The sequence below is a fragment of the Ranitomeya imitator genome, chromosome 2 (assembly GCF_032444005.1).
Source record: "Ranitomeya imitator isolate aRanImi1 chromosome 2, aRanImi1.pri, whole genome shotgun sequence".
In the NCBI taxonomy this organism is placed as follows: domain Eukaryota; kingdom Metazoa; phylum Chordata; class Amphibia; order Anura; family Dendrobatidae; genus Ranitomeya; species Ranitomeya imitator.
The window spans coordinates 370,066,431-370,093,802 of NC_091283.1; the positions used below are offsets into that span (position 1 = coordinate 370,066,431).

The 27,372-nt window shown below is 43.7% G+C and overlaps 3 protein-coding genes across 3 annotated transcripts in view; all 3 read left to right on the forward strand.

Annotated features, from left to right (window-relative positions):
• Positions 1 to 3,323, forward strand: part of LOC138663944 (zinc finger protein 383-like) — a 57,677-nt gene extending 54,354 nt beyond the window's left edge. The window contains exon 11 of the mRNA XM_069750318.1: positions 1,774 to 3,323. Coding sequence (XP_069606419.1) covers positions 1,774 to 2,807 — 1,034 coding nt within the window. The 3' untranslated portion in view covers positions 2,808 to 3,323. The remainder of the gene's footprint in view (positions 1 to 1,773) is intronic.
• Positions 3,324 to 7,959: 4,636 nt separating this feature from the next.
• Positions 7,960 to 18,239, forward strand: LOC138666597 (uncharacterized). The gene is made up of 8 exons (XM_069754796.1): positions 7,960 to 8,111; positions 16,483 to 16,662; positions 16,802 to 16,949; positions 17,075 to 17,254; positions 17,328 to 17,451; positions 17,535 to 17,632; positions 17,736 to 17,885; positions 18,180 to 18,239. The coding sequence occupies exons 1-8, from the start codon at positions 7,960 to 7,962 to the stop codon at positions 18,237 to 18,239; spliced, it is 1,092 nt and encodes a 363-aa protein (XP_069610897.1).
• Positions 17,974 to 27,372, forward strand: part of LOC138663939 (oocyte zinc finger protein XlCOF6-like) — a 112,746-nt gene continuing 103,347 nt past the window's right edge. The window contains exons 1-3 of the mRNA XM_069750313.1: positions 17,974 to 18,401; positions 18,485 to 18,582; positions 18,779 to 18,869. Coding sequence (XP_069606414.1) covers positions 18,269 to 18,401; positions 18,485 to 18,582; positions 18,779 to 18,869 — 322 coding nt within the window. The 5' untranslated portion in view covers positions 17,974 to 18,268. The remainder of the gene's footprint in view (positions 18,402 to 18,484; positions 18,583 to 18,778; positions 18,870 to 27,372) is intronic.

A 27,372-nucleotide genomic window follows, 5' to 3' on the forward strand; every position in this document is an offset into this window, starting at 1 on the left:
TGGGGGCTCCAGCAATTCAGCACATCGGAAGTTGGCGTTCGGATAGATATCAGAGCTATGTGCGCCCGTAAAAGTTGAGGGGCTCTTTGGGAGGCGGGGACGGTTTGGCTGTTGGTATGTGTTGATCTTGGGTTTCTGCTTTGTGTTTTTTCAGGTCCCTCGCCTTTGTTGGTGTGGATATTCGGCCATTCTTACGTTTATTGGGGAGCGCAGCGCGCCGACGTGCGGAGCGAGGGGAGACAATTGGGTTTCGATCGTGAGAAGGCGGTAATCCAGTGGTTGGGTTTTCGGGGGTTGGTATGGCGCAGAGTGCTAAAGGAAATTAATGACGGAGCCCGGTTGGACAGGGCTCCGGATATTTTAGTGTTGCACGTCGGGGGGAATGACTTGGGGGCCCGTCCATTTAGAGAATTGATTAAAGACATTAAGCAGGACTGTCTGCGTTTGTGGGTCCTGTATCCTGGTTTGACCATCGTTTGGTCTGAAATCGTGCCGAGGAAGCGGTGGAGGAATATGAGGTCACTGGACAAGTTGAATAAAGCCCGGATAAAAGTTAATCGGGCGGTGTCCAGTCTCGTAGCCAGGAACGGGGGCGTGGCGGTGCGCCATTTTGAGCTGGAGAAAGGGGAAGGGGCCTTTTGGTTGGCGGATGGGGTCCATTTGAATGCGGTAGGAATGGACTTGTGGGCCCTTGCTATTCAGGAGGGCATTGAACGGGCCATATTTTTTCGGAGTGGTGGGGTCTCGGGCCTTTGAGGGGTTCAAAGGGCCTTTCGTTGTGGCGGCTGGGGGGAGTCCTGGGAGTTGGTAAAAATTGGATTTGGGGATCCATTTTGGCATATGGGTCCTCTGTTTTTGTGTTGGTGTATTTTTGAATCTGGTGAATGGTGGTTGGGGAGTTCCGGCAGGAGTGGCTGGATCTCCAGGGATTTTTACCGTGAACAGTGAGCCCTCGTTTGGGTTTTTGGTGCTCCCGAGCCAGGGTTTTGAATGGCTGGGGGTAAAGTTGGTGTTATGGATGTTCACGGTATGGCTTGTCAATCACCAGATTCTTGGGGCTCCTAGGACTCCTTCTGGCCTTTAAAATGTTATTTATTGTTATTAATGTATTATTGTTATATGTTTTAATAAAAAGGCTACTGTAGCCTAGATCATTCCAAAAGAATTACAGTGGTTGTGTTTTTATTGGGTTTAGAATGATAGTTGGGGGGCCACGGGTGGGGATAGAGTGGGTGGGGGTGTCGTAACGGCAAAGTCTACTCCTTCGACAATACCAGGGTCATGTAATATCAGTGCTGCAGCCAATGCCAGACATCAAGAGCAGTGTCAGAGACCAGTGGATCCCAGGAAGGTGAGTCCACCGCAAATAGTTTTTTTTTTTAAAGCCAAATGCAGTGATGGACATATTTTATTTGAAAGCCAACAACCCCTTTAATGGTATTGGTCAGTTATTCTGTCATGATGACTATGCTTACCAGCAAGGTTGTGCAAACTGTGGAAAGCCGATGATGGATGAAACAGGCAGTGGACCCAAGGAATGTCTTGTAGTCAAGCATACAGGGACTCCCTAGGAAACAGGAATTAGTTGCTGACTAGCAATTTACAGTTTAGGAAGTTAAAAAAAATTTAGTTCATGCAGAGAAGTGAGGCAGCTAGACATGTAAGCATTGAATGAGGCAGGAAGCAGTTCAAGAGCAACCCAAGATCAATTTTTAGCAATGATTCAATGTCTATTGAAAAATAAATATACTGTACAATTATCTTTTATGGCAGATAACTGCACCGTGATCTCGGAGAAATACCTGATGTTTTCAGATTTTAAAGCAAATGATCCTAATATCACACCTGACACTTTTGAAGAGCATCCCATTACACCAGACATACCTCTGCTCCTTCTTAAGAAAAAGAAATATAAGAAAAGGGATGGTGAACATCCAAGAGCACATACAAGAAAGAAGACATTTGCATGTTCAGAATGTGGGAAATGTTGTATATCAAAATCTGATCTTATTAAACATCAGAGAGTTCACACAGGGGAGAAGCCATTTTCATGCTCAGAATGTGGGAAATGTTGTATATCAAAATCTGATCTTATTAAACATCAGAGAGTTCACACAGGGGAGAAGCCATTTTCATGCTCAGAATGTGAAAAAAGTTTTTCTGACAAATCAGCTCTTGCTCAGCATCAGAAAATTCACACAGGTGAGAAGCCATTTTCATGTTCAGAATGTGGGAAATGTTTTATTCGGAAGAAAAATCTTGCTACACATCTGAATATTCACACAGGAGAGAAGCCATTTTCATGCTCAGAATGTGAAAAAAGATATTCAAGCAAATCATCTCTTGCTCAGCATCTGAAAATTCACACAAGGGAGAAGCCATTTGCATGTACAGAGTGTGGAAAATGTTTTACACAAAAATCACTATTTCTACGACACCAGAGAATACACACAGGGGAGAAGCCATTTTCATGTTCAGAATGTGGGAAATGTTTTACAGTGAAATCAGATCTTCTTATACATCAAAGATTTCACACAGGAGAGAAGCTGTTTTCATGTTTAGAATGTGGGAAATGTTTTACCGTGAAATCACAACTTCTTAGACATCACAGAGGTCACACTGGGGAGAAGCCGTTTTCATGTTTAGAATGTGGGAAATGTTTTACAGTTAAATCACATCTTGTTAGACATCACAAATGTCACACAGGGGAGAAACCATTTTTATGTTCAGAATGTGGAAAATATTTTACTCGGAAAACAAATTTTGCTAGACATCTGAAAATTCACACAGGGGAGAAGCCAATTTAATGTTTAGAATGTGGGAAATACTGGTCTTCAAAATATGATCTTGCTAAACATAAGACAATTCACACAGGGGAGAAACCATTTTCAGTATGTTGAAAATGTTTTCAACAGAAAAAAAAACTCTTACTAGACATCTGAGAAATCACACAAGAGAGTAGCCATGTTTCTGATCAGAGTATGGGAAATGTTTCACACACACATCAAAGATCAAATCTAGTTACACATCGCAGAAGTCACGCAGAGGAAAAGTAATTTTCATTTTCTGAATGTGGGGAAAATTGTCTTACATGTTTATTTTTTCACTCAGAGAAATCACACGGGCAGGTAGACACTTTTTTTTTTTTTTTTTATTTACTTTGCAAATTGTATGAGTTGCAGTCAATGTAAGTTCACATGTCATCATACAAGTGAAATGGAAAACAATTTAAAGCACTAAATGATGACTAATAAATGTAAGCAATTGCAAATAAACATCTGTTATCAAAAAGCAAACAATGGAAATAAAGAACCTATAAACTGATTGGACATCCTCTGGCCTTCCTAAGTGCAGCAATTTCTTGTCACAAAAAATTGAAATCAGGAATATTAGTTGACACATGCTAGATATCTTCTTACAAGTGTGGCAAAAAATTGAATCTCTGTTTACTATTCCAATTTTAATTGAGATGTCAGTGATTTTCTTGTATGCAAAAAAAATGGGTAACTTGTGGGGGGCTTCCACTCTTTTATCACATCAGGGACTTTCCAAACTGGACATCGAGTCAGCAAATTTTACATTCAAAAAGTCAAATGGCGCTCCTTCCCTTCCGAGCCCTTCTCTCTGCCCAAACAGTAGTTTTCTTCCACATATTGGGTACCTGCATACTCAGGAGAAATTGCACAACAAATTGTTTGGTGCATTTTCTCCTGTTAGTTTTGTGAAAAGTTCCCTGAGGGGTATAGTTTCTAAAATGGGGTCACGTGTGGGCGGGTTTCCACTATTTAGGCACATCCGAGGCTCTCCAAATGCGACATGGCAACCGCTAATAATTTCATCAAATTTTGCATTCAAAAAGTCAAATGGCGTTCCTTCCTTTTTGAGCCCTGCCGTGCTCCAAAACAATAGTTTTTCACCACATATGTGGCATCGGTGTACTCAGCAGAAATTGGACCAAAAAATTGTGTGGTGCAATTTCTCCTGTTGCCCTTGTAAAAATGCAAAATGTGGGGCTAAATAACATTTTTGTGTGGAAAAATGTGGCTTTTTTATTTTCACGGCTCAAAGTTAACCAAAAACAGTTCCCACTAGGGTATATTTTAGAAAAAAAAAACAAAGAAAAACCCTTAAAAAAATCCTTTATTAAATGTCCTTTTTTTTAAAAAAAGTCCCTGCGTATGTGGATATATATATATATATATATATATATATATATATATATATATATATATATATATATATCCACATACGCAGGGATTTTTAGGAAAAATGTTATTCCTGTCGTGTCTCTGCTAGGACCCTAAAGGTACCGTCACACTAAGTGACGCTGCAGCGATACCGACAACGATCCGGGTCGCTGGAGAGCTGTCACACAGACGGCTCTCCAGCGACCAACGATGCCGGTAACCAGGGTAAACATCGGGTAACTAAGCGCAGGGCCGCGCTTAGCAGCCCGATGTTTACCCTGGTTACCATCGTTAAAGTAAAAAAAACAAACGCTACATACTTACCTACCACTGTCTGTCCCCGGCGCTGTGCTTCTCTGTACTGGCTGTGAGCGCCGGACAGCCGGAAAGCAGAGCGGTGACGTCACCGCTCTGCTTTCCGGCGGCCGCTGTGCTCACAGCGAGAGCAGAGAAGCACAGTGCCGGGGACAGACAGCGGTAGGTAAGTATGTAGCGTTTGTTTTTTTTTACTTTACCGATGGTAACCAGGGTAAACATCGGGTTACTAAGCGCGGCCCTGCGCTTAGTAACCCGATGTTTACCCTGGTTACCAGCGAAGACATCGCTGAATCGGTGTCACACACACCAATTCAGCGATGTCTGCGGGGAGTCCAGCGACGAAACAAAGTTCTGGACTTTCTTCCCCGACCAGCGACAGCACAGCAGGGGCCTGATCGTTGCTGCCCTGTCACACTGGACGATATCGCTAGCCAGGACGCTGCAACGTCACGGATCGCTAGCGATATCGTCTAGTGTGACGGTACCTTAATAGTCTGGTAGTCTTCCTGACAGCAGAAGTTGGCACCCTAGAATTCAATATGGTGCCCCCACTCCACGTCCACTGTCCCTTAAGCCCCTGTAGGCCCCTGGTCTAGGAGAATAAATATGTAGTCCAACATGCATACCAAGCAAAATGTCTATGGCACTTGCTATATTCAATATACTCTAGCTTGCCTAAGATATCAATAGAGCTCTATTTATATGGATCTCTATTAATCTTCTTTTTCAGAATCAATATAATAGATTTTAAGCAATACAAATAGTGCCTATATATTATCTCAATTAGGCAACAGGCACAGAAGAAATATCCGTATCCCCAATTGCTAAATGCCTGCCTAATAGGTCGCATATGTCAGCTGACCTCGACACACTTAAAATAGGGGCATACTATATTCAGCAGTGTGCAGATAATAGAGCGAATAGGTCTGTTGTAGATTCATATGGTCAACTAGATTGTGGCCCGATTCTAAAGCATCGGGTATTCTAGAATATGCATGTCCCCGTAGTATATGGACTATGATGATTCCAGAATTCGCGGCAGACTGTGCCCGTCGCTGATTGGTCGAGGCAACCTTTATAACATCATCGTCGCCATGGCAACCATTATGACATCTACGTCGATACTGTGCCCGTTGCTGAATCAGAGAGGCGGGATGTCTACGTCCTTTATGTCATCATCGTCGCTGTGGCCGTCGCTGATTGGTCGAGGCCGCCAGGCCTCGACCAATCAGAGACGCGGGATTTCCAGGACAGACAGACAGAAAAACCCTTAGACAATTATATATATAGATAAGTAGACCCACAGTTTAAACAAGGCATCTAATTAGACAAAACAGCCCCATTTTGCAATAAATCAATGAGATCACAGTGGAACACTTAGCTTTGCTTCATTGTAGTGATAGTCCCATGTCCCTACGCGTTTCTCATGTCGGGGCTCAGGGGACCAAGGAAAGGAGTACGCCACAGTGGGGAGACAAAAGAAAAATGGGTGGAGGTGGGCTGCGCCAGTCATTTATTTATATCCGCAGGACCATAATTACCTTACTTGGAGGCATTCATGATGCCCTCACTGTCCTTTCGTTCTCATGCCTGCCGCACTGGATAGTACATCCGGTATTTGGATATACTTCCGGTCGGTGGAACGCGAATGTGTGTCAGCCTGGTTTCCTGTGGGTGAACTTCCAGTGTTTGACACGCAGATTGCGTTCCACTAGAGAAAAGAAATGCGCACTGTGTTTATGTTACAATTCTTAACATTCTTTCCGTATAGTCAATCTGATTTATAGTTAAACAGTAAGGATTGACCTGCTACATATATTTAAATCCATTACCGTGCGCATTGTGCTCATTATTTACAAATGAGGTAACCAGGGTAAATATCGGGTTACTAAGCGCAGGGCCACGCTTAGTAACCCGATGTTTACCCTGGTTACCATTGTAAAAGTTAAAAAAACAAACAGTACATACTTACATTCCGGTGTCTGTCACGTCCCACGGCGTCAGCTTCCCTGCACTGTGTCAGCGCCGGCCGGCCGTAAAGCAGAGCACAGTGGTGACGTCACCGCTGTGCTCTACTTTACGGCCGGCCGGCGCTGACACAGTCAGTGCGGGAAGCTGACGCCGGGGGACGTGACAGACACCGGAATGTGAGTATGTACTGTTTGTTTTTTAACTTTTACAATGGTAACCAGGGTAAACATCGGGTTTCTAAGCGCGGCCCTGCGCTTAGTAACCCGATATTTACCCTGGTTACCAGTGAACACATCGCTGGATCGGCGTCACACACGCCGATCCAGCGATGACAGCGGGTGATCAGCGACCAAAAAAAAAAGGTCCTGATCATTCCCAGCGACTAACGATCTCCCAGCAGGGGCCTGATCGTTGGTCGCTGTCACGCATAACGATTTTGTTAACGATATCGTTGCTACGTCACAAAAAGCAACGATATCGTTATGTGTGAAGGTACCTTAAGCGAAACAAGATGGTAGCTCTCTCATCTAAGCAGATTATTAGCTGCTGTAGACTTGCGAAAAATTGTGGTTTTTAGGGACCTGTTTGCATCTAATGAAATCAGAACATCAAGAAAGGCAAGACTATTGCCTCCTACTTCATAGGTAAACCTCAACCCCAGTTGGTTGTCATTTAAGCTGCAAATAAATTCATGTCTGCCTGTAAGTCTAAGAAACTAAAAAAGAGGTTTTGAGATCGTGGATACCCGAGGGTCCTTATAGATCAAGCATGTTACAACGCTGGGACTATTATTATTATTATTAATTTATATAGCACCATTAATTCCATGGTGCTGTACATGAGAAAGGGGTTACATACAGGGTTATAGATATCGATTACAGTAAGCAGGTATACAGTGACAGACTGGTACAGAGGGGAGAGGAACCTGTCCTTGCGGACTTACATTCTATGGGAAAGTGGGGAAGAGACAGAAGGTAGGGGCGAGACGGCGGCTCTGGCGATGGCAAGGTGGCAGAATGGTTATTGCAGGCTGTAGGCTTTCTTGAAGAGATGGGTTTTCAGGTTACGTCTGAAGGAGCCGAGGGTGGTGGATAGTCTGACGTGTTGAGGCATGGAATTCCAGAGGATGGGGGATATTCGGGAGAAATCTTGGAGGCGGTTGGGTGAGGAACGAATAAGTGTGGAGGAGAGTAGGAGGTCTTGGGAGGATCGGAGATTACGTGAGGGAAGATATTGGGAGATTAGTTCAGAGATATACGGAGGGGACAGGTTGTGGATGGCTTTGTAGATCAGTGTTAGTAGTTTGAACTGGATTCGTTGGGGAATAGGGAGCCAGTGGAGGGATTTGCAAAGGGGAGTAGCGAGGAGAGAGGTGGATTAGCCGGGCAGCAGAGTTGAGGACAGACTGGAGTGGTGCAAGAGAGTTAGCAGGGAGGCCACAGAGGAGGGTGTTGCAGTAGTTGAGGCAGGAGATGATGAGGGCATGCACAAGAGTTTTGGTAGATTGTGGGCTGAGGAAGGAACGGATTCTGGCAATATTTTTGAGTTGGAGGCTATAGGAGGTGTCAAGAGTTTGGACGTGCGGTTTGAAGGACAGGGCAGAGTCGAGAGTTACCCCGAGGCAGCGGATTTCAGGTGCGGGAGAGAGCGTGATGCCATTTACCATAATAGATAGGTCAGGTAGGGGGGGATACGTGAGATGGCGGAAATATGATGAGTTTGGTTTTGTCTACATTGAGTTTTAGGAAGCGAGAGGTGAAGAAGGAGGATATGGCTGACAGACACTTCGGGATTCTGGACAGCAGAGAGGTGACATCTGGGCCAGAGAGGTAGATCTGAGTGTCGTCCGCATACAGGTGGTACTGGAAGCCGTGGGACTTTATGAGTTGTCCTAGGCCAAGAGTATAGATGGAAAAAAGTAGGGGCCCTAGGACGGAGCCCTGAGGGACTCCAACAGAGAGAGGGCGGGATGAGGAAGTGGTGTGGGAGTGGAAAAAGCTAAATGTGCGGTCGGAAAGGTATGAGGCAATCCAGGACAGGGCAAGGTCTTTGATGCCAAGGGAAGAAAGAATCTAGCAGTAGGCAGTGATCGACTGTGTCGAAAGCAGAGGACAGGTCAAGAAGGAGGATGGAGAACTGTCTGTTAGCTTTGGCTGTGAGTAAGTCATTAGTAATTTTTGTCAGGGCAGTTTCGGTGGAGTGGTGGGGGCTGAAGCCAGATTGAAGGTTGTCAAGGAGAGAGTTAGATTAGAGGTGGGAGGAAATTTGAGCATGGACGTGTTGCTCAAGGAGTTTTGAAGCAAACGGGAGCAGTGATATGGGGCGGTAGCTGGGCATAGCAGTTGGGTCAAGGTTAGTTTTTTTTGAGGATGGGTGTGATGGTGGCATGTTTGAAGGCCGAAGGGAAGGTACCAGAAGATAGCGATAGGTTGAAGAGATGGGTTAGGGCTGGAATGAGCATGTTAGTGACGTTGGGGAGCAGGTGGGAGGGGATGGGGTCAAGTGCACAGGTGGTGAGGTGCGATTTGGAGAAGAGGCGAGTAAGCTCTCCTTCAGTGATGTCGGAGAGGGAGGTTATTAGGGAAGGGCAAAGGTCTGGTATATGGAGTGGTTGGGGCGATGGAACTGTAAAGGACTAGTGATAGACCCACATTGCTTAATCCACGTAAACCAAATAATGAAGATCCTATGACTAGACTTATAGGCACATATGACGATCAACAGCCTGAAGTAATGAAAATATTAAGAAAATATTGGGAAATTTTAAAAACTGACCCCGATTTGGCCAAATGGATCTCCTCATATCCATCAGTGACATACAGAAGAGGGAGATCAATAAAAGATCAAGTTGTCAGTAGTCACTATTTCCCCCCCCCCAAAAAAAAAGAAGGGATATGGTTGGATCAGAGTTCTGTAGGGACCTTTACACCATGTTCCAAATTATTATGCAAATTACATTTTTCACGGATTTTCCTAAATCGTGGGTGCAAATGACAGTCAGTCTAATAAAAGTCATCACCCGTTAGATTATACATCGAATTTTATTGAAGAAACCTCCCAATGATAACTGTTGTGAATTCTGTTGTCAAGCTCCCTCCTGTGGTTGTGAATGGTACTTCGGCGAGTTCTGTCTATGGGCTCCCTCTGGTGGCTATGAGTGAAGCTGCTGCTTCTGAGGTTCCTTGCACAGGTGACGTGGTTTGTCCTTTGGTTGGCTGCTCTATTTAACTCCTCTCAGATCGTTACTCCATGCCAGCTGTCAATGTTTTTTGCATTGCTTCAGTTCGCTCCTGGATCTCTCTGGTGACCTGCAGAAGCTAAGTTCCTGATAGTCTTTATTTGTTCACTGTTGTCTTGTCCAGCTGGTTATCATGATTTTGTCTTGTTAGCTGGAAGCTCTGGGATGCAGAGTGGCCCCTCCGCACCGTGAGTCGGTGCGGAGGTCCTTTTTGCACACTCTGCGTGGTCTTTTGTAGGTTTTTGTGCTGATCGCAAAGTTACCTTTCCTATCCTCTGTCTATTTAGTAAGTCTGGCCTCCCTTTGCTGAAACTTGTTTCATTTCTGCGTTTGTGACTTTCATCTTTACTCACAGTCAATATATGTGGGGGGCTTCTTTTACCTTTGGGGAATTTCTCTGAGGCAAGGTAGGCTTTATTTTCTATCTCTAGGGCTAGATAGTTCTTAGGCTGTGACGAGGCGCCTAGGACTGGTCAGGAGCGCTCCACGGCTATTTGTAGTGTGTGTGATAGGATTAGGGCTTGCGGTCAGCAGAGCTCCCACATCCCAGAGCTCGTCCTGTATGAGGTTTAACTATCAGGTCATTCCGGGTGCTCCTAACCACCAGGTCATAACAGATAACAGTATAATCTCCAAAATGAATAAAAACTCAAAATGCACTGTTCCAAATTATTAAGCACAGTAGAATTTGTAAACATTTGATATGTTTTAAAGAACTGAAAATGCTCATTTGTGGAATTTGCAGCATTAGGAGGTCACATTCACTGAACAAAAAAAGCTATTTAACTCCTAAACATCCTAACAGGCCAAGTTACATGTTAACATAGGAACCCTTCTTTGACATCATCTTCACAATTCTTGCATCCATTGAACTTGTGAGTTTTTGGAGAGTTTCTGCTTGTATTTCTTTGCATGGAGTTAGAATAGCCTCCCAGAGCCGCTGTTTTGATGTGAACTGCCTCCCACCCTCATAGATCTTTTGCTTGATGATACTCCAAAGGTTCTCTATAGGGTTGAGGTCAGGGGTGGAAGGTGGCCACACCAGGAGTTTATCTCCTTTTATGCCCATAGCAGCCAATGACTCAGGTATTCTTTGCAGCATGAGATCATGCATTGTCATGCATGAAGATGATTTTGCTCCTAAAGGCACGTTTCTGCTTTTTATACCATGGAAGAAAGTTGTCAGTCAAAAACTCTATATACTTTGCAGAGGTCATTTTCACACCTTCAGGAACCCCATGATTCCGGCCCAAAACATTACTCCTCTACCTCCTTGCTGATGTCGCAGCCTTGTTGGGACAAGGTGGCCATCCCCCAACCATACACTACTCCATCCATCTGGGCCATGCAGGGTTGCTCGACACTCATCAGTAAACAAGACTGTTTGAAAAATAGTCTTCATGTATGTCTGGGCCACTGCAACCGTTTCTGCTTATGAACACTGTTTAGGGGTGGCCGAATAGTAGGTTTATGCACCACAGCAAGCCATTGAAGGATCCTACACCTTGAGGTTCGAGGGACTCCAGAGGGACACCAGCAGCTTCAAATAACTGTTTGCTGCTTTGTAATGGTATTTTGGCAGCTGCTCTCTTAATCCTATGAATTTGTCTGGCAGAAACCTTCCTCATTATGCCTTTATCTGCATGAACTCTGTGCTCTGTTTCAGTCACAAATCTCTTCACAGTATGATGATCACTCTTAAGTTTTCATGAAATATCTAATGTTTTCATACCTTGTCCAAGGCATTGCACTATTTAACGCTTTTCAGCAGCAGAGAGATACTTTTTATTTCCCACATTGCTTGAAACCTGTGGCCTACTTAATAATGTAGAACATCATTTTCAAGTAGTTTTCCTTTAATTAGAATCACCTGGAAAACTAATAATTTGGAACACAGTGTAGATGTGAACATTGTAGCTTTTGTAAATATATTACACTTTGAAATGCGTTTCAGAGCTTGGTTACCAAAAGAATTTATAAAAACAAATGCTTTGCAAACTGTAAGACCGAGGGGGTGATCTATTTGTGTACCTGTTCCTGCCCCAAAGATTATGTGGGTAAAACCAAGAGACAATTACCATATATACTCGAGTATAAGCCGAGATTTTCAGCCCATTTTGAGTCATTGTCCCAGGGGTCGGTGGGGAAGGGAGAGTGGCAGCTGTCAAATCATACCTGCATTCCTGCTTCTCTGGCGCATGCAGCTTCTTCCTGTGTTCAGCAGTCACGTGGTACCGCTCATTAAAGTAATGAATATGGATGCATATTCATTACTTTAATGAGCGGTACGATGTGACCGCTGAACACAGGAAGAAGCTGTGGCCACCGAAGATCACCTATCAGTGAGAAGCTGCCAGGCACCGCACTGGGAGCAGGTGTGTATAATGGAGGGACTGGAGGTTGAGTATTGCGCGATATTCACCTGTCTGCGTTACACCGCTGGGCGTCACTGTGTCTTCTGCGTCCTCTACCTGTGACGTTCAGGTCACATTGTGTGATGTCGCGATTAGTGTGCGAGCCGCCCTCTGCCTGAACAGTCACTGCGGAGGATGCGGAAGACACAGCGGCGCACCAGTGGTGGAACGCGGACAGGTGAATATTGCAAGTGCCGGGGGCCTGCTCAGGACAAGAGGTGCTCAAGAGGTGAGTATGTGATTTTTTTTAATCGCAGCAGCCGGCTATGGGGCAAATGTTTCTATGGAACATCTTATGGGGCCATAATCAACCTATGCAGCATTGTATGGGGCACATTATCTATGGAGCATGTTATGGGGCCATAATCAACCTATGCAGCATTGTATGGTGCACATTATCTATGGAGCATCTTATGTGGCCATAATCAGTCTATGCAGCATTGTATGGGGCACATTATCTATGGAGCATCTTATGTGGCCATAATCAACCTATGCAGCATTGTATGGGGCACATTATCTATGCAGCATCTTATGGGGCCATAATCCTTAGGCTTATACTCGAGTCATTAAGTTTTCCCAACTTTAGGGGTCTCGGCTTATACTCGGGTCGGCTTATACTCGAGTATATACGGTAAATAGAGCTCTAATGATATCTTTGGCAAGCTAGAGTATATTGAACATAGTAAGTGCCATAAACATTTTGCTTGGTATGCATGTTGGACTACATATTTATTCTCCTAGACCAGGGGCCTACAGGGGCTTAAGGGACACGGAGTGGGGGCACCATATTGAATTCTAGGGTGCCAACTCCTGCTGTCAGGGGAAGGCTACCAGACTATTAGGGTCCTAGTAGTGACACTACAGGAATAACACTTTTTCCAAACAATCACTGTGTATGTGGAGATATTATATATACACACACTGTATACCAGCCTCGGTATTAAGGATTGAGAAGTGCTTTTGGATTTTTGTTTTTGGACTTTTTTCAATTTTTTTTAAAGAATATATAATAAAGGAATTTTTTAAGGGTTTTTCTTTATGTTTTTTTCACGGATCAATGCTATAAATGTCTGTGAAGCAGCTGGGGGTTTATGGTGCTTACCACACATCTAGATATGTTCCCTGAGGCGTCAGGTTTCCAAAATGGGGTCACTTGTGAGCTTTTTCCAATGTTTAGGCACATCAGGGGCTCTCCAAATGTGACATGGTGTCCGCTAATCTAGCAAATTTTTTATTTAAAAAGTCAAATAGCGCCCCATCCTTTTTGAGCTCTGCAGTGTGCCCAAACAGTGGTTTTACCCCACATATGGAGTATAAAGGTACTTAAGAGAAATTGCACAACAAATTTTGGGGTCCTTTTTGTCCTGTTACCCTTGCGAAAAAAAAAAATTGGGTTCAAAGTAAAATTTTTGTGAAAAAAGTTAAATATTCATTTTTTACTTACACATTCCATTAATTCCTGTGAAGCACCTGAAGGGTTAATAAACTTCTTGAATGTGGTTTTGAGTACAGTTGAACGAATTTGCTCAGGTCCCTGCTTATGCGGCAAGCTATCAAGTTATAGCGCTTGCCAAATAAGCTGCAGAGGGATCCCGGCTTCCTGGATCGCGCCGGCTGATCAGCTGTGGCACCGCAGCTGTGTGCGTGTCACTGCTGCGTGACAGTCACAACACAGGCATGGGACTGTTTATTGGGCTCTCCATGCATGTGTCTTGACTGTCACACAGCCGTCATACATGCAGCTGCGGAACCGAACAGCTGATCAGCTGGAACAATCCAGGAAAGCGGGTTCCCTCTGCGGCTTAGGGCAGTCTTACACGTCCAGATAATTCCGGTACCGGAAAAATCGATACCGGAATTATCCGTGTCCGTGTGCCCGTGCATCTGTGGCACATCAGTGTGGCACACGTGTGCCGCCCGTGTGCCCACTGGGTACCACACGCACCGTGCAGGAGACAGCGCTAGAGATAAGCACTGTTCCCTGCATCTGGTGCTGAAGCTGCCATTCATATCTTCTCTGCAGCAGCGTTTGCTGTAGAGAAGATATGAATATTCCTTTTTTTTATTGTTTCTCGTGTTTAAAATAAATATCCATGTCCCCACCCCCCTCCCACCCCCTGTGCGCCCGCCCGCTGTTCTTAAAATACTCACCCGGCTCCCTCACTGGCTGGCGCTGCTCCCTGTCCTGGCCGCACCTTCTACTGTATGAGCGGTCACGTGGGGCCGCTCATTTACAGTAATGAATATGCGGCTCCACCCCTATGGGAGGTGGAGCTGCATGTTCATGACTGTAATCGGTGGCCCCACGTGACCGCTTATACAGTAAAAAAAACAATATAAAAAAAAAGGATTATTCATATCTTCTCTACAGCAAACGCTGCTGCAGAGAAGATATCAATGGCGGCTTCAGCACCAGTGGGGGGGGACAGCGATTACTGTAGCGCTGTCTCCTGCACGGCACATGGACAACGTCTGTGTGCGGTACGTGTTTTACATGGACCCATTGACTTTAATGGATCTGTGTAATCCGTGCGCTCCCACGAACACTGACATGTCTCCGTGTTTGGCACACGGAGACACGGTCTGCAAAAAAATCAATGACATCTGCACAGATGCATTGATTTCAATGTGTCTACGTGTGTCAGTGGCTCCGGTACGTGAGGAAACTGTCACCTCACATACCGGAGCCACTGACGTGTGAAACCGGCCTTATTCGGTAAGCGCTATAACTTGCAGAATAAGTAGAGACCCGAACAAATTCCCTCAACTCTAGTTTTGAACACCTTGAGAGGTGCAGTTTTTAGAAAGTGTCACTTTGGGTATTTTCTGTCATATAGGCCCCTCAAACTCATTTCAAATAGTCACTAAAAATGGTTTTGTAAATTTAGCTAGAAAAATGAGAAATTGTTGGTCAACTTTTAACTTCCAAACTTCCCCTTAACTTCCCCAAAAAAATGTATATTTCAAAAATTGTGCTGATGTAATGTAGATGTGTGAGAAATGTTATTTATTAACTATTTAGTATGATATAAGCTCTGATTTAAGGGCATACAAATGAAAAGTTTGAAAATTGTAAATTTTTCCAAATTTTTTATATTTTCACAAATAAACGCAAGTGAAATCTAACAAATGTTACCACTATCATGAAGTTGATTCCACATAATGCGACAGTGGTCAGAATTGGAAAATTTGGCCCGGTCATAAAGGTAAAATCAGGCTTGGTGGATAAATGGGTTGAGTGTGCTGTCTATAAGATTAGAATCGTCATAATATTACTGACCTGAACAATCATGCAACACACTGAACACTGCAAAAATGAAGTAATATCAGAATTGTAGTTGAAAAAGATTTTTCTGAGGCGCTTCCCTCTTGTAGCTGGAATCGCCAAAATACCTTGATTCTGGAACCACCTTTATTCATGAATGAGGGTCTGAAAAACCTCACAATAAAGAAGTTTTGAGGCAAATCCTGGTGATTATGGAGCGCTGGTTCATCTCTCTGTAAATGCTCTGAAGTCTCCTGGGCAAGTGGTCGGCTGTACGGGAACGTGCCCCCTGGAGCTCCCTATGTGCGCTGCCTGGACTCCGCTCCTCCAGCACCAGGACAACCAGCACAGTGCTATATATACTGAGGCCCCTGATCATGTGACCACTGACTCCTCCCCTCCTGTGACCTCATCACAGGTCCTGTGCGCATAGAACAGCCATATATGTGGTGTGCGGCTCTGCAGGTGGAGGTAGGTGCTGGAGATTCCCCATTACTGGCCACAGGTGCTAGAACATTTGTATTTGTCATTCTGGGCTTCATATAAGGGAACCTGTCACGTTGAGGGTAGAAAACGTCAGCGATTCTCTCATTGCATTGTCACCAGTTACAGCCGCGCTCGTTTTTCCTCCGTCCCATAGACGATGAATAGCCTGATGAGGAGCCTGATATGTCATGGACTCCTGTACCCCAACACTGGACATATCCCTATCCCCCGACTAAAGAGCCTGATATGTCATGGACTCCTATACCCCACCCTGGAAACATCCCCTATCCTCTAAAAGGAATTTGATATACCCTGGACCTCTATATACCTCCCTCCCCCACCCCCGTATTTTTACCATATGCTTTGGCAATGCTAACGTACTTAGTCCTGCCAATAAAGCTCATTTGAATTGAATTGAATAGAGAGAAGCGCACACGTCCCCTGTAGAAGCCTCTCTGCGTTTCTTTATACCGGACTTGTTTCTATCGCAGTTTCTTCAGGCAACATTTATAATTGCGGCAGTTACAATGAATGACTCCTGTAAATCCCCCTCATGGTCGCTCCCCGGGACCCTCTTAGTGTCATTGCACTTTGTATTTCCAGAGTCCCTGTGACCAGAACGTCTCCTGTATTAGTAATCTGCACCATTATCCGTGTTGATGGCAGATTCTGGGGAAAGGACACAAAACACATTGAGTTCAGGCCGCGCTCCATCTTTATGACATATTTCCACTCCATTTACATCTCTGCAATGATGATACTGGATGCAGGTATGTCTGAGATGTAACTTTTCCATTACATGATGTTTTATGGAGATCATCTGCCCGACATGCTGCCACCATGAAGATGTGACGTGGAGATTTCATAACATATGGAATAGATGATTTATTATGTATCATCATCTCATTTTCTCCCCGTTCAGGTCCCTACAATATCAGATCCTCTTAGTGGAGATATTTTATATAAGACCCTTCCTGATGGACCCATTAAGGATGGATAAGGACAGGGATAAGATGGCGGAGAGGATATTACATCTCACCCTAGAGATCCTCTACCGGCTTTCTGGAGAGGTGAGAGATTCTGATGACGTCACATTACATCATTCTTATCTATGGGAATAACAGACAGAACTGGAGAGGTGAGGACTCTGGAAATGTCTGTAATGAGATTTATTAATGTGTCTCTCCATAACCAGGATTACACAGTAGTGAAGAAGACCTCTAGAGAGAGCTGTCACACCGCTGAGTCTGAGGGATGGGGAAGACATCTGAGACCAATCATGGGACCTCCACCTCACCCCCTGATACATGAGGACATGAATGACCAGAAGATCTTGGAACTCGTCTACAAGATGATTGAGCTGCTGACTGGAGAGGTGGGAATGATGGGACATTATACAGTAATGCTATGAAGGGATCGGGGGATGACGGTATCATTGTATGTGTCAGGTTCCTATAAGGTGTCACGATGTCACCATCTATTTCTCCATGGAGGAGTGGGAGTATTTAGAAGGACACAAAGATCTGTACAAGGACGTCATGAAGGAGGTTCCCCAGCCCCTCACATCACCAGGTAATAGACAGGACTAAATACACATGGCCTATAATTATCCGTATGTAATGAATGAATTCAGTCCCTGTTTTTGTTTCCTCCAGTTGTATCCAGTAATAAGACAACACCAGAGAGATGTCCCCGTCCTCTTCTTCCGCAGGACTGTAAACAAGAAAATCCCAATGTTCCTCTGGATCATCAGGTGGATGCTGCCACCATGAAGATTTGATGTGGAGAAGATTTCTTCTTTACATAATGAATAGATTTTTTTCATGATGTTACATCGTCATCTTCTTCCCATTCAGGTCCCTACAATATCGGGTCCTCTCAGTGGAGATCTTCTATATGACAGAATTTTCCTGATTGACTCATCAAGGATGGATAGGAGCAGTGACAAGATTGCGGAGAGGATATTACACCTCACTCTAGAGATCCTCTTCCGGCTTACTGGAGAGGTGAGAGATTCTGATGATGTCACATTACATCATTCTTATCTATGGGAATAACAGATGGACAGAACTGGAGAGGTGAGGACTCTGGAAATGTCTGTAGTGAGATTTATTAATGTGTCTCTCCATAACCAGGATTACACAGTAGTGAAGAAGACCTCTAGTGAGCACTGTCAGGCCCCTGTGTCTGAGGGATGGGGAAGACCCCTCAGGCCAATCACGGGGCCTCCACCTCACCCCCTAATACATAAGGACATCAATGACCAGAAGATCCTAGAACTCACCTACAAGATGATTAAGCTGCTGACTGGAGAGGTGACGCAGCTGGGAATGCTGGGACATTATACAGTAACGCTATGAAGGGATTGGTGTGATGATGCTATCATTGTATGTGTCAGGTTCCTATAAGGTGTCAGGATGTCGCTGTCTATTTCTCCATGGAGGAGTGGGAGTATTTAGAAGGACACAAAAATCTGTACAAGGACGTCATGATGGAGGTTCCCCAGCCCCTCACATCACCAGGTAATAGACAGGACTAAATACACACGTCGTATAAATATCTGCATGTAATGAATGAATTCAGTCCCTGTATGTGTTTCCTCCAGTTTTATCCAGTAAGAGGACAACACCAGAGAGATGTCCCCGTCCTCTTCTTCCACAGGACTGTAAAGAAGACAATCCCAATTTTCCTCAGGATCATCAGGTAGATGGAGAGAAGGTGTCATGAGATCTCTTATGATGTGTAGACGGCTGTGAAGGTCTTGTGTTCAGTCTTGTTTTATCCACCAGTATTATATGTTTTATACTTGTGTAATGAGAATGGTGGAGATGGCAGGATTAGAGCTGATCATAGATGTGACTTCTCCGTCTGTCTGTGACTTTTACAATATTTGTTTCAGGGTGAAGATCTGCCCCATATTAATACTACAGAGACATATGTGAGGGGTGATGAGCGGTGTAAAGAGGAGATTCCTACATATGACTACCCAGGTGAGTAGTAACCACTAAATGCAGAGAAGTCACAGATTATCCTTCCTGTCGAATCCTAGTTTTCATTTTTTAGGGCTTGTTATCTTAAAACTTTTTGATGTGCATTTTTCCAGACTGAAGGATTTAGTACTTAAACAAAAGAACACCCTCTTTAGTATCTTTTTCTATAAAGCATTTTAGCTACAACATTTCACAGGCCTAAGCTAAAGTAATACAGTTTTCCCACTAAGAAGAATATAGGGCCGATCTCTGTACAATCTGCTCTGACCGTTTGGTCATGTGATTGCTCCAGCCTATCTCTATCCACAGCAGGAAAGGATTAGTCTCGGCTGTGGATAGTGATTGGCTAAATCGTTCACAAGTTCATCCAAAAGAGGAGGCATGGAGACAGGCGGGGCACCTGACCATCAGGGGAAGAGAATTATTAATAATAATTATATCTTCTGAGATATAAACCCTCGAGGGTCATGGACTTGGCATCAATATGTATAGGGCATATGCTGTGTATCAGCCCCACCATGGACTTGATGTGGTGGCTGTAAAGAATACGTAAGTAACCCCTTATACCAGGGGTGGGGAACATGCTGCCCACTGTGACTTTTCATGCTGCCCGTGGGCAGGTTCCTGGAGTCCGCAATGCTTGGGCAGCAGCCGTATCCTGCCAGCTGCTGGCCCGTTAATCTCCAAGTGCAGGGCACACAGCGTTCATTACAGAACACTGCCTGCCCTGCACATGAATGATGATGTCATCGCGGTGGGCGGGGTTATTGCCCAATGCATTCCCAGAAGAGCAGCTGCTGCCAGAAAGATTTCTGTGCCGGCAGCTCTGTTCCTCTCTGCTGTTGAGTGGTGATTTCTGTGTCTGCAGAGCTCTGTACCTTTCATCTGGTGATCTCTGTCCCTCAGCTTTCTGCCCCCCCTGTGATCTCTGTGCCCTCCCAGTTATGTGCCCCAATATGAGCTCTGTGCCCCCCAACTATATGACCTCTGTAATCTGTGCCTACCAGCTATGTGCCCCCATGTGATCTGTGCCCCCCCGTGATCTCTGTGGCACCATAGCTATATATCTCCTGTAATCCATGTGCCCCTGTGATTTCTGTGACCCCCAGCTTTGTGTCCCCCTGTGATCTGTTCCCCCCTTCCTGTGATCTTTGTGCCATCCCCCAATGATCTGTTCACCCTGTGATCTCTCTACTCCCCCAGTGATTTCTGTGCCCTTCAGCTATATGCCTCCCCCCCCCCCCCCCCGTGATCTCTGTGGCTCCCAGCTTTGTGACCCCCCTGTGATCTATGTGCCCCATGTGATCCCTGTACCCCCCAGCTATGTGCCCCCCAGCTATGGCCCCCCTGTGATCTTCATACCACCACCTGGTGATCTATGAGTCCCACCTGGTGATCTGTGTGCCTGCCTGGCGATGCCTGTCCCCCCAGTTCTGTATATCCCCCCCAAGTGATATGTGTATTCCCCAGTGCTGCATTTACCCCAGAAGTGCTGAATATCCCCCAACCTGTGATGTACATAGCCCCAGTGATGTATGTGACCCCACCAGTGATGTATATTCCCCCAAGGACATATATACCCCCAGTGCTGTCTGTGCTTCCTAGTAATGTATCTAGCACCTTAGTGTTGTCTAGTCCCCCCAGCCTCCCCAGTGATCAATATGTGTGGCCCCCGAATGATTGTAAAAATTTCCAAATGGCACCTGACTGGAAAAAGGTTCCCCACCCCTGCCTTATACGATGGACATCTATGACCTCAAAATAAGGATTCAGAGAATATCTAGAACCAGGACTTGTACAGCGATAATCCAGCATCATATAGAAAGGTTAAAACATCACTTTTATTCCCTGGTTAAAACCACAAACACTTATGGCCACATCCTCCTGACACGTTTCATGTTTGTTCACAGCCCTTATTCATAGCTTGGGGAACAATACCTGTTATCAGAGTATTAAACACTGATTACATGGTACAGGAATAATCACTTAAACCAGGAATGGGGAATTTTTTTTCTGTCAAGGGCCATTTGGATTTTTATACATAGTACATCCTGACTCTGGCACTGGTGTCAGGATGTAATCTTTCATTGCATGCCCTTCAGTGTTCAGTAGTGAACACTGCGTCTGTGTGCTAACAGAGCAAGAAGAAATTAATGAGCTGGTTGTAATCAAAATACACCTCCCTGCCCAAGAATGCGGTCCCTGAAAATCTGCCCGGGGGCCCGATATAAGGTCAGCGAGGGCCGTAAATGGCCCTGGAGCCTGAGGTTCCTCACCCCTGACTTAAACTAACCGTAGAAATTAGACATTAACAACATAGAAAAGAGATATATACAGTATATTTCTCTTTTTGTTATTATTATAAGATGTTGACAGATTTACATGAGATCGTCTCTTCGAGCCTCAAGATCTAGTACTAATTTTGTCTCCTGTCTTAGAGGTTTCTTTTCCATTTTCCTCCTCTTGAGGTCTTGTTAACCCTTTCAACACTTTGGAGAAAAAAGCAATACAGAAAAAGGTGCACACCTAAGAGTACAAAAGCAATTACATTTTATTAAACACCATATAGCCCCAAGATTAAAAACAATTAAAACCAAAAGCCTCTCACAAACCAATGCTTCTCACAAAATTACAATATCATCAAAAAGTTAATTTATTTCAGTTCTTTAATATAAAAAGTGAAACTCATATATGATATAGAGTCATTACAAACAGAGTGATCTATTTAAAGTGTTTATTTCTATTAATGTTGATGATTATGGCTTACAGCCAATGAAAAGCCAAAAGTCATTAGCTCAGTAAATTAGAATAAATAACAAAAAAACACCTGCAAAGGCTTCCTTAGCGTTTAACCCCTTAACCCCTGAAGCTTTTTTCGTTATCTTTTTTCGCTCCCCTTCTTTCCAGAGACACAACTTTTTTATTTTTTGCTGGTTAAGTTGTACTTTTGAACGATACCATTGGTTTTACCATGTCATGTAACAGAAAGCAGGATAAAATGCCAAGTGCGATGAAATTGCAAAAAAAGTGCAATCCCACACTCTTTTTTGCTAGGTTCAATAAATGCTAAAACTGACCTGCCATTATAATTCTCCAGGTCATTACAAGCTCATAGACGCCAAACAGGTCTAGGTTCTCTTTTATCTACGCGTTAAAAAAAAAATTCCAAAGTTTGCTAAAAAAAAAACAACAAATTTGCGCAATTTTCCGATGCCCATAGGGTCTCCATTTTTTGTGATCTGGGGTTGGGTGAGGGCTTATTTTTTGAGTGCCGAGCTGGCGTTTTTAATGATACCAAGTTTGTGCAGATACATTGTTTTGATCGCCTGTTACTGCATTTTAATGTAATGTTGCGGCGACCAAAAAAACGTAATTCTGGCGTTTTGATTTTTTTCTCGCTACGCCGTTTAGCAATCAGGTTAATCCTTTTTTATTGATAGATTCTGAACTCAGCGATACCAAATATGTGTAGGTGTGATTTTTTTTTTTTTAATTGTTTTATTTTGATTGGGGTGAAAGGGGGATGATTTGAACTTTTATATTTTTTTTATATTTTTAAACCCATTTTTTTTTTTTTGGCATGCTTCAATAGCCTCATGGGAGGCTAGAAGCATCCACTACTCGATCGCCTCTGCAACATAGAGGTGATACACAGATCACCTCTATGTAGCTGAATTACAGCATTGCTATGAGCGCCAACCATAGGGGTCTTCAGGAGGCATCTGGTTGTGATTGCGGTGTCAGCGGTGATGGAGGTATCAGCGGTGAGCGTATTTTCTGCCGCACAGCCGGCAGTACTTAAATGCCGCTATCAGCGTTTGACTGCGGTATTTAATTAATGGGCGCGCACTGAACGCAATTCCACTCACGCCCATTGTGGGCACATGTCAGCTGTTGAAAGCTGACATTTCGCAGCTTTGAGGTGGGCTCACCGACGGAGCCCACCTCAAAGCGTGGGGTACTGCCAACTGACGTACTATTCTGTCAGCTGGCAGGAAGGGGTTAAAAGGGTCCCTTAGTCTGTTTCAGTAGCCTCCAGAATCATGGGGAAGACTCCTGACTTGACAAATGTCCAGAAGGCAGTCATTGACACACTCCACAAGGAGGGTAAGCCACAAAGTTCATTGCCAAAGGAGCTGGCTGTTCACAGAGTGCTGTATCCAAGCATATTAATGAAAAGTTGAGTGGAAGGAAAAAATGTGGTAGAAAAAGGTGCACAAGCAACCGGGATAACCGCAGCCTTGAAAGGATTGTTAAGAAAAAGCCATTCAAAGATTTAGAGGAGATTCACAAGGAGTGGACTGCTGCTGGAGTCATTGCTTCAAGAACCACCACACACAGTCGTATGCAGGGCATGGGCTACAACTGTCCTTGTGTCAAGCCACTCATGACTAATAGACAACGCCTTACCTGGGCCAAGGAGAAAAAGAACTGGACTGTTGCTCAGTGGTCCAAGGTGTTGTTTTCAGGTGAACGTAAATTTTGCATTTCATTTGGAATTGGAAATCAATATCCCAGTGTCTGGAGGAAGAGTGGAGAGGCCACAATCCAAGCTGCTTGAGGCCTAGTGTGAAGTTTCCACAATCAGTGATGGTTTGGGGTGCCATGTCATCTGCTGGTGTAGCTCCACTGTGTTTAATCAAGACCAAAGTCAGCACAGTTGTCCATCAGGAAATCTTAGAGCACTTCATGCTTCCCTCTGCTGACAAGCTTTTTGGAGATGGAAATTTCATTCTCCAGCAGGACTTAGCACCTGTCCACACTGCCAAAGGTACCAATGCCTGGTTTAAAAACAACAGTATCACTGTGCTTGATTGGCTAGCAAACTCGTCTGACCTTAACCCCATAGAGAATCTGTGGGGTATTGTCAAAAAGAAAATGAGAAACACCAGTTCCAACAATACCGACAAGCTGAAAGCTGCTATCAAAGCAACCTGGGCTTCCATAACACCTCACCAGTGCCACAGGCTGATCGCCTCCATGCCACGCTGCATTGTCGCAGTAATTGATGCAAACAAAAGGAGCCCCGACCAAGTATTGAGTGCATTTACTGAACATACATTTCAGTAGGCCAACATTTCAGACTCTAAAATCATTTTTCAAGCTGGTGTTATAAAGTATTCTAATTTACCGAGACAATGACTTTTGTGTTTTCATTGGCTGTAAGCCACAATCATCAACATAACAGAAATAAAAACTAGAATAGATCAGTGTTTGTATTGACTATATATTATGAGTTTCACTTTTTGTATTGAAGAGCTGAAATAAAGTAACTTTTTGATGATATTCTAATTTTGTGAGAAACACTTGTATATTGATCAATATGCATTATTATGATTTATTACAATAATGCATATATAGAATAATAAGACTATTATAATACTATTAGATCTATCACGATTGAAGAAATAGAATCAAATACATACCAATTTAGCAGTATAAGCACTAATAGATCCCTGGGTGAAATAAATAATTGCAGTCAGATATACAGTCATGGTCAAAAGTGTTGGTACACTTGGAATTGTTCCAGAAAATTATCACAATCTTTCATATTTTGGTATACACATGTTTATTTCCTTTGTGTATAATAGAACAACAACAAAAAACAAGAAAAAAAGGCAAATTGGACATAATTTTCACACAATACCGCAAAAATGACACTGACAAAAATGTTGGCACTTTTCCAAAATTTTGGGTTTTGGGGTTGTTTTGCTGCCTCTTGCACTGGGTGCCTTGACTGTGTGCGTGGCATCATGAAATCTGAAGATTACCAAAGGATTTTGGGTTGCAGTGTTATGCCCGGTGTCAGAAAGCTGGGTTTGCATCCTAGGTTGTGGGTCTTCTAACAGGACAATGACCCCGAACATACTGCAAGAAGCACCCAAGAATGGATGGAGAGTTCTGAAGTGGCTAACATGAGTCTGGATCGAAATCCCATTGAACACCTGTGGACAAATTATTTTGTCCAGCCAATTTTTGGGGTTATAAGTGAAATAAATTCCATTTTGCCTTTTTTCTCTATTTTTTGTGTTGTTGCAATAAACACAGAGGAAATAAACATGTCTATAAGAAATCGTGTAATTGCAATAATTTTCTGGGAGAAATAATTAATTTTGTAGAATGATTTCAAGGGTGCCAACACTTTCGTCCATGACTGTAGATCCATATGATAACGGTCTCACAGTATACCATACCGAAGCCAATTGAATGTCCAAATAAGTGCAAAATATTCAGAAAACGACAAACTAGCAACTCCAAAAGCCCTAATCATGTATAAGTAAAGTAATAAAAAACATAAATGAAAAATATATGTAATATCACAATTATATAAGAATATAAATAATAAATATAAATTTCCCCACACATGACAGCTGATTTGATCACCTGTCCTGAGCCTCTAAGGCCGGCTTCACGCTCAGCGTATGAAAATACGGTCCGTATATTACGGCCGTAATACGCTGAAAAGTCCCGAAAATAGTGGTCTGTAGCTCCTCCGTAGGCAGGGTGTGTCAGCGTTTTTTGCGCATGGCATCCTCCGTATGTAATCCGTATGTCATCCGTACTGCGTGTTTTTATCGCAGGCTTGCAAAACCGACATACGGATATACAAGGGATCCATGTGTTAAAAAAATATATATATATACTGTCTATATATATATATATACATATATATATATATACAGTGGGGCAAAAAAGTATTTAGTCAGTCAGCAATAGTGCAAGTTCCACCACTTAAAAAGATGAGAGGCGTCTGTAATTTACATCATAGGTAGACCTCAACTATGGGAGACAAACTGAGAAAAAAAAATCCAGAAAATCACATTGTCTGTTTTTTTAACATTTTATTTGCATATTATGGTGGAAAATAAGTATTTGGTCAGAAACAAACAATCAAGATTTCTGGCTCTCACAGACCTGTAACTTCTTCTTTAAGAGTCTCCTCTTTCCTCCACTCATTACCTGTAGTAATGGCACCTGTTTAAACTTGTTATCAGTATAAAAAGACACCTGTGCACACCCTCAAACAGTCTGACTCCAAACTCCACTATGGTGAAGACCAAAGAGCTGTCAAAGGACACCAGAAACAAAATTGTAGCCCTGCACCAGGCTGGGAAGACTGAATCTGCAATAGCCAACCAGCTTGGAGTGAAGAAATCAACAGTGGGAGCAATGATTAGAAAATGGAAGACATACAAGACCACTGATAATCTCCCTCGATCTGGGGCTCCACGCAAAATCCCACTCCGTGGGGTCAGAATGATCAGAAGAACGGTGAGCAAAAATCCCAGAACCACGCGGGGGGACCTAGTGAATGAACTGCAGAGAGCTGGGACCAATGTAACAAGGCCTACCATAAGTAACACACTACGCCACCATGGACTCAGATCCTGCAGTGCCAGACGTGTCCCACTGCTTAAGCCAGTACATGTCCGGGCCCATCTGAAGTTTGCTAGAGAGCATTTGGATGATCCAGAGGAGTTTTGGGAGAATGTCCTATGGTCTGATGAAACCAAACTGGAACTGTTTCGTAGAAACACAACTTGTCGTGTTTGGAGGAAAAAGAATACTGAGTTACATCCATCAAACACCATACCTACTGTAAAGCATGGTGGTGGAAACATCATGCTTTGGGGCTGTTTCTCTGCAAAGGGGCCAGGACGACTGATCCGGGTACATGAAAGAATGAATGGGGCCATGTATCGTGAGATTTTGAGTGCAAACCTCCTTCCATCAGCAAGGGCATTGAAGATGAAACGTGGCTGGGTCTTTCAACATGACAATGATCCAAAGCACACCGCCAGGGCAACGAAGGAGTGGCTTCGTTAGAAGCATTTCAAGGTCCTGGAGTGGCCTAGCCAGTCTCCAGATCTCAACCCTATAGAAAACCTTTGGAGGGAGTTGAAAGTCCGTGTTGCCAAGCGAAAAGCCAAAAACATCACTGCTCTAGAGGAGATCTGCATGGAGGAATGGGCCAACATACCAACAACAGTGTGTGGCAACCTTGTGAAGACTTACAGAAAACGTTTCACCTCTGTCATTGCCAACAAAGGATATATTACAAAGTATTGAGATGAAATTTTGTTTCTGACCAAATACTTATTTTCCACCATAATATGCAAATAAAATGTTAAAAAAACAGACAATGTGATTTTCTGGATTTTTTTTTCTCAGTTTGTCTCCCATAGTTGAGGTCTACCTATGATGTAAATTACAGACGCCTCTCATCTTTTTAAGTGGTGGAACTTGCACTATTGCTGACTGACTAAATACTTTTTTGCCCCACTGTATATGTCAGTAGACACATATATGTATATATATTAATATTTCATCCAGCGCGATATATCAGAAAGCCGGTAATTCAATTACCGGCTTTTGCTTTCTCCTTCCTAAACCCGACATGATATGAGACATGGTTTACATACAGTAAACCATCTCATATCACCATTTTTTTTGCATATTCCACACTACTGTCAGTAGTGTGTCTATGCAAAATTTGGCCGTT

Coding starts and splice junctions, on each gene's coding strand:
- LOC138666597 (XM_069754796.1), top strand. CDS start 7,960: ATGCACAAGAGTTTTGGTAGATTGTGGGCTGAGGAAGGAACGGATTCT. Junction 16,950..17,074: donor TCTACCGGCTTTCTGGAGAG/GTGAGAGATTCT, acceptor CTCCATAACCAG/GATTACACAGTAGTGAAGAA. Junction 17,255..17,327: donor TTGAGCTGCTGACTGGAGAG/GTGGGAATGATG, acceptor TGTATGTGTCAG/GTTCCTATAAGGTGTCACGA.